An 11526-nucleotide genomic window follows, 5' to 3' on the forward strand; every position below is an offset into this window, starting at 1 on the left:
TAGCTAGTAAGCCATAAAGCCCTCGTGGTATGATTTGTCATAAACCCCCCCAACACCCAATCAATCATTCTACTCAATATAACGTCAAAAGGACTGCATAACCCAATCCACCGGCACTAAGTGTACGTAGTCTATCTACCCCCAATTATCCACATGTATCAATAGATGGGATAAATAACAATGTTATGGTACATCCTCATTTAGAGTTCCAGATACAAACTCACCCACACGACAAACCATCGCAATCCCGTATGCCATTAAACCATAACCCCCAAACACAATAGTCACAATATCCAAAGAGAAACCGAATAACTAAACATGAACATACCCTCCTCCCAGAGAGACAGGGCACGTGTCTGCAATACAACTACAATGAAAACCGCTCTCATCTCCCCAAACAAGAACCTCCCACCCACAATATGAACGAACCACAAGTACTCTCCCCAACGCCAAATACACCACCAAGCTCACTAGCACCGGATACAATGGCAAACCAATATACTGTCAACACCCCCCTTCACGAAACCGGCAATGAAGACAGCGCCTACCGAATCACCAACCTCCCCAACCAAGAACAACGTCCCTACCTCCAAAACACCATCCATCACTCCGACCGCGTCGTCAAAAGCCAACTCCAGCACGTCATTCACGGTAAACTTAATCCTGGCGACCATGTCTCCGACAATGCAACTCCCACAGTCGCCAAGTTCGAGTTCCTCGGACAAACGGTCGATCGTCGGTTCAAGTACGCGCGGATCAAATGGGAAACTGTATACGCTGATGGCGATGGCAATGATGAGGACACCGATGCACCCGAAGTGAGAAAAGTTTCACTGGATGGACAATATGTTATCCATGAGTCCGTGCTTTCGGTTAGTAAGGAGGTCCATGGTGATGCTGGAGTACAAGGGTGTTGTGGGGTTGCTATGGCGAGTGCTGGAACTGGGTGGTCGCGGCCACAGACTGCAGAGGTGAAGGATCACATTTCGATCTTTGGGATGAGTGTCTTTACGAACCAATTGTGCGGGGAGCCGAATGGCGCTCAGTAGGTTCTGGAGGAGAATGCTAGTCAGCGGAGTGGGATTCCTGGGGCGATCACGACGGCGGTACTGTTGCGGAGGGATCCGGGGAGGCTGTTTACTGGAACCATTGAGGTTACAGCTGAGGTGGGGGGATTTGATAAAGTGGAAGCTTGGTTTGGGAGGAAGCCTAGAGGTGATCCGGCGGTGTTTAACCCGGCGTTACCACCTACTATTACTACGGTGTATGATGCCCAGCATCTGGATGCCGTTGAGTTAGATAATATCCCGGCTGTAGTGCTGCATATGTCTCTGCCAGTCGCGCAATAGGTTTATGTACGTATTTCTTCTGTAGATAGCCTAACCTAGCTACAACATCTCAAATGCTCAGTCTCACTTCTTCTTTGGTGCCAATTCTTCCCTCCAACAACAACTGCCTACCTCAAAGAAAAACCCATTAGGACCAAAATTCGTAGTGGCCGCAGTCCCATTCTCGCGATAATACAGTGTAGGTTAGTAGTAAAATTGTGACTCACATGAAAAAGTACCTTTATTTCATGTCAGACATATAGCCAGGAATATCAGAGGCATTTGATACTGAGCGACATACCAATGACCTTTCCGTTGCAGGTGAAGAACGCACACTGTGCATCGAAGTCAACACCACATCCCACTACATCTCCATTTCCATACTTGGGTCCAAAATCCTCCCGCTTCCCCCTTCCCGCATAGATATATCCAATATTCGCGTAATAACCCCACGAACGCGAGCGCTCGTCATGCAAATCGTTTTCATGGCCTTCCGCGCAAATCCCGAAGCCTAAGATCCCACCCATCTAGCAGACGTCAATCATTAGAGGCTAGATGGGGTGATCTACGGAAGGTATAACCCACTTATGTATTGCGATATTAACAATCGTCAGCTCAGAATAATATGCATAAGTTCCGACGGGCATTGGGTGGTCTGCGTGGACATGAATTCGCCTACGAGAGCGGCCGATTCCTCCTAGCCGAGTAAAGAGAAGCCGTCAGCATGTGCCTTAATGTCTTGTTAGAAAAGGGCCTACCGGTCATGACTCTCAAGCCATTTTCAGCTAGCAAATATCCAGTAGATGCATCTCCTCTTTCACTCCACTTACGCCATTGACTTGGGAGGTAGCTACTTGGCCCATCAACTAGTATGTCTGGTAGATATTTCCCAGAGAGGATGGAGACAACCTCGGTCCTTCCACGCACTTGAGCAATGTGGATAGGCAGGCGACCATGAATATCTTTCATGAATGCGCACCGGTCATTCTTCAAAACCAGTGCCTTCACAATATCTTCGTTCCCTCGTCCCGCTGCCATATGGAAGGCAGGCATTCCCCGCTTGTCCTGAACTGATGTGTCCACACTCAAGTCAAACAGCAGTTTTGACGCCTCCAAGTCATCCATGCGCCCCGCCCAATTCCAAAGCAGTCTACCCAAGCCTCATGCCCTTAGCCCCGATATTAGATGGATGCTCCCTAATAAGCCCCAAATCGCCCACCATTGCGGCGAGATGCAATGGGTGTTATTCTGGTCTCAGCCTCCATCATGCGAATCCCATATCGAACCATGAGATCCACAAAAGTTGGATTGTCATATACCGAAGCCCAATCGAGGATCATCTTGTCCCAGAAAGTCTGGGAATAGTTGGGAAAATTTTCACCTCAGCATCCAACGGGTAGGTATGCGAGCCCTTTAGGGATCTGTAATTTCCGCTGAAGTAGGCTAAAATTCACTATTTAGGGAGTTGTCTCAGAGGAAAGAAGCAGCATTTATCTAGACCAGTTCAAACAGAGGCTACGCAAAATCCGGCCGAATAATGAGATTGTGGAAGAGAGAATGATAAACCGCATATCGCCGCAAACTCATCTCCACAGTCAGGCGACAGCCATCAACGGGTAGCGCTCCCCCCAGTTCCCCTTTGCTGTTGACACGACAAACTAAACCATTCGCTATAACAGCAAGCATCACTGGCTGGATACGATGGACCAATTTGCGCTCATCGTCAAGAACTACCACCGCCACCTGGAGAAGTGTTCACCCACTGTGAAAGTGGCTATTACTGATGACGGAATCGACCCTCTCCAAGCAAATCTGCAGGAGAACATCGATGGTGGAACTTCCTTTCACCACCGGCCTGGTCGTCCTGATCGCCCCATTTACTACTGGTCCGCACCTGGTGGTTATGGTACGGAAATGGCCAAGCTGATTTGTCGTATCTGTCCCAAGGCGTGCTTATGCATTATCCACCTCGGCGAGGGACTTGGGGAAAAAGAAGCGCGACAGATCAAACCAGAAACAGCTATTGAGGCGATCAAATGGGCTACTACTGCCGGTGTGCACATCATCTCTATGAGCTGGAGCATAAATCAAAGCAAGGTGTCCGGGGACCTGTACAACGATTTCCAGAATTTCATCCGCGCCGTCTACGATAAGGGAATCACCATGTTTTGTGCTGCAAGCGACCATGGGAACACCAGTGTTTCGGGGGTAAAAACGATCTCCCCGCTGCCTTCAGCGATCCACTCAAATCTGGTGCAGCCACCGTCGATGGTAAAAACGGACCAAGACTGGTGCACAGAAACTGGACTTTTATCTCCCTGGGGAAAACCTACCGTTACGGGATCAGGTGCACCCTCATCAGTTTTTACTGCAGTCACTGTCCGGTAGTTCATTAGCGACAGCTGTTGCAGCTAGACTAGCCGCATTACTGCAATATTGCATGGGAACTGCGGCGAGAAAGCCCGAGAACAAACCTGTATTCCGGACAGATGATATGTAACATGCCTTCCAGGAGTTGAGTAAGAAGGATCCCGAGATCCCCGAAGTCCACAAATACTTTGGCGACACGCAATTACTTGACACGCTTAAGAAAGTCGAGGATCGGCATGCTTGGATTGCAGGTGATCTTCAGAGAAGTCATCGATGATGGTGCGATATACCGGGGCGAGATCCTTGCTACACAGCCCTTCAGCTATCTAAATCATAACGACAAAAGAACTACGATTCGATTACGCTTGCTCCGAAGGTCTATTAGCCCACCAGGGCAATGTCATGCCTGTGCTCTTATCACTGTTACACAACGAAACATGAATAGTATACTCTAAATTGCGAGAGAATCTAGGAGCTACTCATACGGATAAAGCCAATATGCGTATAATTTGGGTACAGTGAATACTCGCCCTAATGAATCTGCAGCTACTTATGAACAAGAGGCCACCCATGCATTGCTTCTGTCTTGCCCGGCCTGATGATGAATAGTATTATCTCCGGAGTACCTTTCCCAAACAACGATACCTCTATACCGTAGTCTATATACTACTGCCCCCGTAATAAATGATCTGGCCGGCACCAAACGCTCTATGCCAAATAGCAACCATCATCACCAGAAAGCAACACACAATTGAGCACTTGTACTCATCATCTCATACACCTTCATCGATTCCAAAGCCATCCATAACCTAACATCCCAACCAATGTAAATATCTCGTTCCCACACGAAAGACACCAGAAACAACCACAACCAAAAAGTAATTATAACCAGTACTTCAACAACCCAGATCAAAATCATTAAAAACCCACATAACCAACACTACCCACCCACCTAAGGTATAAAAAACACACTACCCTTCCTACCCTCAACCCCCTCCCCAGAGGGGCAAAACCAAAAAAAGAAATCTCCCCGACTGGGAGTCGAACCCAGGTCTCCCGCGCTTGTTCCCGAGAGGGATTGACAAGCGGAAATCATGACCGTTAGACCATCGAGGATTTGATATATTATGCGGATTAGATTTTGACTACATAAAGCTAAAACTGGTGTGGGGTGGAGATGTGGCTGTTTTCGGACAGGTTAGGGCTATTGTTGGGTGGGGCGGTTGCTTACCATCTATCTACTCCAGTGGATATGTGAGTATGTATAGTTATAGTTTGGTTCTGGGTTGCAGTACCTGGGATTCTGGTTGTACTTGGATGTGTTTGGTTGTTGTTGTTGGTATGGTATGGTATGGTATGAAGGGGTTGATTGGTGGTGAGAGTTTATGGGGGATGATAATGTAACTATTGGTATTTACTAAGGGGTATGGGGAAACTGGGTATCTATGCTGTTTGAGGGTCGTCGGAAGTATGATTGATGTTGGGAAACTTGATTGATTTCTAAGTGGGGAGTTGTTATTGAGTTGCTATGTTTTTTCCGTAAAAGTGCTCATGTGGATCGGCCTGGGTACTTTTTATATTGACTGTTAGAAGTATAAGCAATGGTTGGCAAATAGTGGCCTATGTATACCATTGGCATCGTTGAATTGTAGCGAATCTTTATAATCGAGTTTAACTACATTGCTATAGCTCTCTTTTATCTAGCAAAATTCGGCAGCATTATATAACGAAGATCCTCGATGGTCTAACGGTCATGATTTCCGCTTGTCAATCCCTCTCGGGAACAAGCGCGGGAGACCTGGGTTCGACTCCCAGTCGGGGAGATCTTTTTGTGATATTACTTTTTTTGCTTCTTTGTTACCGATGTACCACGGACCTCTAGCACGGACATTGCATAAAAAAGTCAATTAATCCTTAGCTATCATTATTGAGCCAGTGTATGTATCCAATGCAAGCCGCATGAGCACGTGGAGAATTGAACGCAACCGCCTATGTCCAAGACAAACCGAATAAAGGAGACAGGCCTCCCAGAGCAAAACGATCTAAACGACAAACACGCAAAACGATTACAACATCGCAAGAGAACAGACCAGTTGAAACAGGAATAAAGATTTTCCAATTGCAAGCGTTTAGTTGTCAGTCTTCTCGTTGACTGCATCCTTAACTTGGGCTTTCTTGGCCTGAAGCAAGGAGCTGATATAGGCTAGCGACTCCTGCGAGAGCACCAAGCCGGTGGTGATCACGGCCTTGCCGCTCGCAACCATTCCATCCCCGCCACACTTCTTGTACTCCGAACTGTAGGTGTCAAAAACATGACCCTTGAGGTCATAAACGAATCGCACTGGGAATGAGACGCCATCTTTAATCGATCCCTTGAGCGTGGTTGTATCATCCCTGATAAATGGAAATGTTTCATCAACCTTGCTCAGACCTTTATCTCCGAGGGTATCTACGCGCGCGACATATGGAGCAACAAAGCCGTACGGCTTGGAGAAGTAAGGGAGGAACGGCTTGGCTAAGCGAGAGTAGCCTTGGTCGGCATATTCCAGAGACTTCGCGGCGTACTTGTTGGTCTTGATGACGGTGATAGAGTCGGAAACAACAGGATAGGATGTCAAATGCTAGCATAGGAATTAGAGATTAGCGCATGTTGGAAGCGATCGACAGTCGTGCATTGGGGTTACTCACATCGAGGAATTGGGAGTGGATAGTCTCCCCGTTGACAGAATTCTCGCCCATAATGCCGTTTTCTGCGTGAGGCATAAGTTTCTATCATATGAAAATTGCATTAGTATAGGGAAAGGCAGTGTAGAGTAGCGGAGCGATAAGATAAACCCTTACCCGACAATAGAACGCTCAAAGCTATAGGTCCTGGTGAACAAGACAAGCTATGGAGGGTCAGACGTGAAGAAGCGGTGACAAGAAACGGAAAGCGAGGAGGATGGGGATGTTGAAGATAATAAAGGAAAGGGAGGGGTGATGGGGGGGAAAGGGCATCACTTACATTTGCAGAAGGAAAGACGGAATACGGGAGCAGTTGGGATGGACCGGAAAGAGGTGAACCGTAGTTAAATTTAAGGTAGGTTCAAGAAGAGAAGAAGAGCAAACACGCCATCAGTCGATCCGATAGCTAGGATCCATGAGGCTTGTGATTTGATTCGATTGAATTTTTTTTTCACCTGTGCTAATTTTATTTTAGTTTTAATTATTGCCTTTCTTTATGTTGTTTTGATTAATTAGAAAATAATAAATTATTTTTTTTGGGTAAGAGGGAGAGAGAGCGAGCTGGCAGCATGTGATAGCGGGCCCGTTGATGAGTGAACAACTCGCTTGGAGCTTGAATGGAGGGGCAAGCCGTTGGTTCCAGGAGGTTTTAGACCGTCGTAGGACGGAGTTAGTTGTTGCGTGCTCAATCCGGCGGCTTCATCGTCATTATCATTTCACCTGCAGGGCCTGGAACCTGGGATGAGCCTGGAAAAACGCGACCCAAGATTGGATTGACCAGGATCGTGCATCTCCTTCCGTGCGCTCGCGCTCCCCGACAGCCCGCATCCGAATTCGCAGTGAATAAGAGCTATCGCGGAGCAGCGAGGATAAGGAATAAGGAATCAAAACTGGACAGAGTGAGTTCAGGCCCCTCGGAAAGCTGTGTCGAACAAGCCACCCGCACTTGTGCCTACATGGTTCCCTCTTCCTTAGTCATGTCGATATCATGTAGTCATGGCTTGAAGGGAACGAGAAACCGAACGATTCATGATTTAGGTCTCGATAACGGCGGTAACGGTTGCGTTGTCGAAGTGGCAAGAGCCAAGTCAAAACAAATGAACGACGGGCATCGAGCAGCAAATCAGGACTGTGAATCGGAGCAACTGGCTGGAAGTACTAAGTAAGTTGCAGCACAATGTGGATGATGATGGAATCCGGAAGTTGCGAACAGTTGACCTGGAAGGTTTTCTGGCTTGGATCGCGGGATGGGCTGATAGCATGTGATTGCGGGTCGGGCGCCCTCGTTTTCTGTCGCCCGTCGGCTGGTCTTTCTGCTACTAACAAGACTACATGCTGCACTTATGGTCATTATAGTTTATCCCCGAACACTCATGATGCCTAATGCCATTTTTCCCTATCCATCTTGATCTTACCCGCGCATTATAATATGCCATTCATTCATTCAGTCATTCATTCAGTGTTCGTGTAGAAGCATGCAAATTGCTAATTTACGCGAATTCCTCGTGGCTCCCGATAAGAACGGGACTCCGCCGTGGTTCGCGCCGCATGCTTATCAGGGCGCCTACTTACGGGAATGACTGTCACAAGGAAACCGGGTCCCCCCAAAATCACCCCAACGATCCGGAGTACTACTAGACTCAGGAAGCAACCGGCTGGAGGGTAAACGTTGAGGATCAGTACGTCCGGCAAACGGACTACTGCTTTCCCCCTGCCTTCGATTTTGTACCAGATGGGTAACCGCTCTCGTTGATCTCCTGCGGGAAGGTGCAAGCATCATCTTTGCGCCTGGACCTCGTCTCAGGTCCGGGGTTAGAGGCATCTTTGACCCTTTGGCCCTCTGGACCATCAACCTTCTCCGTGGAAGACATCTTACTATCCAGACTGCTCCGTATATTCTGGGCTAGAGAGGGGTTTAGCTTGATCCACTCGTCTTTTGGGCGCTAACAACGCCAACCGTGCGGTGGTAGTCCTGCAAGTGCTGTCCAGATCTGAGCAAGCTTCTACAGAATCTGTCCCCATTGGAGTAGCATCCACGGTCTTCGCTCTCCAGCCCAGTCTCTTCTAGTGCTGACCATGTGCGTCGTACTTCTGTCCATGCGAAAATGGTCGCACCGTGCTGGACCTTCCAATGCTGTCTGAGTGTCCTTCTGCGGCATGTCGGTCGACGCTAGTCTTCCCGGAGGTCAGTTCATAAACCTCGATCCCGATCAACTTTGACGTATTGAAGCACACAATGCAGTGCCTTTGTGCTTAGCGTCTGTTTTAATCGTTGACACACAGTCTGGACGTAAGGTCCTTCCTTCCTTCAACACCACCACAGTTTCTCCTCAACCCCAGCGATCGGAAGCAGATTGACATAGAAGGCGCCAACAACCTGGACGGCCAACTCCTGGTGGCTTGCTTGCTGCATTCGCCGGCCGCGTAGATTACAACAACCAATGGCTATTCACATGTCCTGAAGGATTCTCATTCTCATCGGCAGCTTTAACCATCCTAGTTGGTTACTATTCTGTCAGGATTGTAAAATACCGGGCCATCATCGACAGCCGGAACTGAGGGATTGTCGCACGCCTAGACGGCTACTCCCTCTCTCGGGTAAGGAACGACGTGCACAGATCGCGACCTCTAATTGCACCTCCTCATTTCCAAGGCTACATGGGGCCCCATGTACCTTGCCAGCACCGGTTGGCGCTACACCTACCTTTCTGGTACCTAGCTCGTTTGGTTCAGACGCAGAAGCCGGTGCTACTGTCATTTCGACTTAGGGGCAACCTCATCCGTGCTACATTCGCTAGTGAACATGGTCTCCTTGCAGTAAACCGCCACTACGTATGATGGATGGAGCCAAAGGAGGAGCACCGTATCTACGAGATATGACATAACCCGAGACCTATCTTAGGGGCTATCTTTCTTACAGGTGGGGGTTTGTGCTCCTCCATGGAACTCCGCTTTTACCCCAACAATGTGGGATAGGCTGGGATTTCATGTACGGGGAATATCGGCCGTGCGGGGATTGGAAGCACAAGCTCGGTGGGTTGACGGAAGTAGGTTTCCAAATCTAGATCAGACCGACACACATGTACCCTTCCTTACCTCGTAAGACTAGCCAACAGGGGAAACTTGGAAGGGCCCATGATGTCGGATGATTCGATAGGATTCTTTCGTCCAAAGGTGATGGATAGTGTGCGTTCGATTGGAATGATAGAGCGATCGTGGTGTTTTCGGACATTTGGTAATCTTTTCCGACCTGACCGGTTGGTGTAATACGGACGCGGCCTTTGTGTGCGCTAGGTTGTAGCATGCTTTGTTGTAAAGGAAGAAACCCCTGGAAGCCGAGAATTCCGAAACACAAAAAAAAAGTTGAATTTGTTCATATTTTCCATTTCATTTCGAGACGGACGCCAGATCTGAGTGGCCTCCCTCATGATAAGAAAAATTGGTCAAGTCCTGGACCTGTACATCGATACATTCCCATTCTTCTCTCGTGCTATGGTATACTTCACGTGATCCCATGCTTTTGAACCGGACGTCTTCGATGCTTTTTCTTTTTCCCTTTGCCTCATCTAAGACCCTGCGCGCTCAAACGACAAAACGCCCCATATTACCCCGTTTAGAAACCTGTAAAACCGTCAGCATTGCGAACCTTATCCAGCCAACGTAGGCAAAAAGCAATGGATGGCAAAACGTACGCAGAGGAGTGAAGAACCAACGGTTCTTGCCGCTGGTGTAGCGGTCCTCAAGGGCCTTCTTGACGTTCTTCTTGGCGTCCTCGCGGGTGGAAACCTCCTTGAAGGTCTCGGTGGAGACGGCACCCTTAAGACCCTCGAGCTCAAGGGTGTAGCGAGTGGGCATCAAGTGGTTGTAGTTGACGACCTTGATGAAGGGCTTGATGCGGCTGCGCTTCTCGACGGTCTTCTTACCCATGCGGCGGGTGACCTTGAGGGGGTAGCGCTCGATACCGGCGACGATGGCGTAAGGGAAGGGGTGCGCCTTGGAGCCAGTGTCGTTAGGCTGGACAATGACGACCTGTCATTCGCGAAAAGAAACCCTCGTCAGCACATATATCCTTGCACATTCCGTTCGCTTTTGCCCCCATGGTAGTTCGCCCATCATTCGCGTTTCCGCTCGATTGTTTTATTCCCATGCAAATCGAAAATTCATTTCCTTCGAGTCGGCAAAAAATCATTCCTTCCAATCCATTCCACCTCGGGGTATATATATATGTATCTCCTCGCCAGAAAATGAAGAAATCGGTTGTCGTACCTTCTTACCGGCGTAACGGCCACGGGTGATGATGGCCACACGGCCCACTTTCATGACTATCGTAACATCCTGTCAGTTTGGATTCGAAGACGAGAAAAATCAAGAGTCGAGGTGATGCAGCATTTCACTAACACTTCATTGTGAAAGTCCCGGTGAGCGGCAGGTCGATGGGGTGGTTGTCGATGTGCTTCGGTCGAGTAAGTGAGGTTCTCCGCGTTGGACGTTCTATTTTTCTGAGCGAAGAGGGCTCAGGGCTTTGTGCGCCAAAATCTCATTGGTCATCTTACCGACAAAAGGCTACTAGCCGTTCTGGGAAGGTTTCTCCAAATGGACTAGTGCCCGAGATGTCGGGGAGGTCGGACAAACTCACCGCCTCGATCGGGCCTTGGCTCTTTGTTTACCGGACAACCAAAAGAACCGTCGGTTGCTATGACGGGAGCTTCGATGTGTACGCCGCACATTGGATCGGGCTTCCGTTGATGCCCCATGAGCTACCGTTCCTTTCAGCCAGGAACTCCACTTGGATGTTTGATTGTCTCTTATATTGACTGTTCAACCTCTGGAGCCTGCTCGTATTCCTTGGTCTCTTGCAACCGTCTCGTCGCATTGTGTTTCGTCGTCCTTGTTTCCCCTCATCTCTCATAGCAAGCGCATTTGTATCATCATCTTCAGTCTATATTCTTTTTCCTGTCCCTGCTTTTGTTCGCCTATTGACTTTCCAAATTCCCCCCCTCCTGCGTCCTTTTGGTTTTTGTTTTGACGATTTGATATGCCCTTTACGACCCCCATTGCTTTGATTTTGACGAACATTCCTCTCGCACATTCCTGATATCCCTCG

The 11526-nt window shown here is 48.6% G+C and overlaps 6 protein-coding genes and 2 non-coding genes across 8 annotated transcripts; 4 read left to right on the forward strand and 4 right to left on the reverse strand.

Annotated features, from left to right (window-relative positions):
- Positions 1-485: 485 nt before the first annotated feature.
- Positions 486-1049, forward strand: BDQ94DRAFT_171573 (uncharacterized protein; the record flags this gene model as incomplete). Its single annotated transcript, XM_026771800.1, has 1 exon — positions 486-1049. One exon carries the CDS (start codon positions 486-488, stop codon positions 1047-1049), a length of 564 nt encoding a protein of 187 aa, XP_026624900.1.
- A 1980-nt stretch (positions 1050-3029) lies between these two features.
- Positions 3030-3716, forward strand: BDQ94DRAFT_171574 (peptidase S8/S53 domain-containing protein; the record flags this gene model as incomplete). Its single annotated transcript, XM_026771801.1, has 1 exon — positions 3030-3716. One exon carries the CDS (start codon positions 3030-3032, stop codon positions 3714-3716), a length of 687 nt encoding a protein of 228 aa, XP_026624901.1.
- Positions 3717-4343: 627 nt separating this feature from the next.
- BDQ94DRAFT_145938 (uncharacterized protein) lies at positions 4344-4797 on the reverse strand. Its single transcript, XM_026766733.1, has one exon. It carries the CDS (start codon positions 4615-4617, stop codon positions 4429-4431), a length of 189 nt encoding a protein of 62 aa, XP_026624902.1. The 5' UTR covers positions 4618-4797; the 3' UTR covers positions 4344-4428.
- Positions 4725-4814, reverse strand: BDQ94DRAFT_t176. The gene has a single exon. It is a non-coding gene; the product is annotated as a tRNA-Asp (tRNA).
- A 612-nt stretch (positions 4815-5426) lies between these two features.
- On the reverse strand, positions 5427-6720 carry BDQ94DRAFT_145939 (putative pathogenesis associated protein Cap20). Its single transcript, XM_026766734.1, has 3 exons — positions 6540-6720; positions 6387-6467; positions 5427-6319 (listed from the first exon to the last, which is right to left on the reverse strand). Exons 2-3 carry the CDS (start codon positions 6459-6461, stop codon positions 5828-5830), a joined length of 567 nt encoding a protein of 188 aa, XP_026624903.1. The 5' UTR covers positions 6462-6467; positions 6540-6720; the 3' UTR covers positions 5427-5827.
- On the forward strand, positions 5432-5521 carry BDQ94DRAFT_t171. Its single transcript has one exon. It is a non-coding gene; the product is annotated as a tRNA-Asp (tRNA).
- A 552-nt stretch (positions 6721-7272) lies between the features above and the next one.
- BDQ94DRAFT_52710 (uncharacterized protein) lies at positions 7273-7676 on the forward strand. Its single transcript, XM_026775976.1, has one exon. The coding sequence runs from the start codon at positions 7379-7381 to the stop codon at positions 7586-7588; it is 210 nt and encodes a 69-aa protein (XP_026624904.1). The 5' UTR covers positions 7273-7378; the 3' UTR covers positions 7589-7676.
- Positions 7677-9831: 2155 nt separating this feature from the next.
- Positions 9832-10859, reverse strand: BDQ94DRAFT_52731 (60S ribosomal protein eL27). Its single transcript, XM_026775977.1, has 3 exons — positions 10689-10859; positions 10115-10451; positions 9832-10043 (listed from the first exon to the last, which is right to left on the reverse strand). The coding sequence occupies exons 1-3, from the start codon at positions 10740-10742 to the stop codon at positions 10036-10038; spliced, it is 399 nt and encodes a 132-aa protein (XP_026624905.1). The 5' UTR covers positions 10743-10859; the 3' UTR covers positions 9832-10035.
- Positions 10860-11526: the final 667 nt, after the last annotated feature.

This window comes from Aspergillus welwitschiae (assembly GCF_003344945.1).
Source record: "Aspergillus welwitschiae strain CBS 139.54b unplaced genomic scaffold BDQ94scaffold_21, whole genome shotgun sequence".
Classification (NCBI taxonomy): Eukaryota; Fungi; Ascomycota; class Eurotiomycetes; order Eurotiales; family Aspergillaceae; genus Aspergillus; species Aspergillus welwitschiae.

What these genes read in the sequence shown, in the direction of transcription:
- BDQ94DRAFT_145938 (XM_026766733.1), bottom strand. Translation starts at nt 4,617, where the DNA reads ATGATTTTGATCTGGGTTGTTGAAGTACTGGTTATAATTACTTTTTGG.
- BDQ94DRAFT_145939 (XM_026766734.1), bottom strand. Translation starts at nt 6,461, where the DNA reads ATGCCTCACGCAGAAAACGGCATTATGGGCGAGAATTCTGTCAACGGG. An exon ending in TCCACTCCCAATTCCTCGAT is followed by an intron (nt 6,320 to 6,386) that starts GTGAGTAACCCC and finishes TTCCTATGCTAG; the next exon opens with CATTTGACATCCTATCCTGT.
- BDQ94DRAFT_52710 (XM_026775976.1), top strand. Translation starts at nt 7,379, where the DNA reads ATGGTTCCCTCTTCCTTAGTCATGTCGATATCATGTAGTCATGGCTTG.
- BDQ94DRAFT_52731 (XM_026775977.1), bottom strand. Translation starts at nt 10,742, where the DNA reads ATGAAAGTGGGCCGTGTGGCCATCATCACCCGTGGCCGTTACGCCGGT. An exon ending in GCCGTTACGCCGGTAAGAAG is followed by an intron (nt 10,452 to 10,688) that starts GTACGACAACCG and finishes CGCGAATGACAG; the next exon opens with GTCGTCATTGTCCAGCCTAA.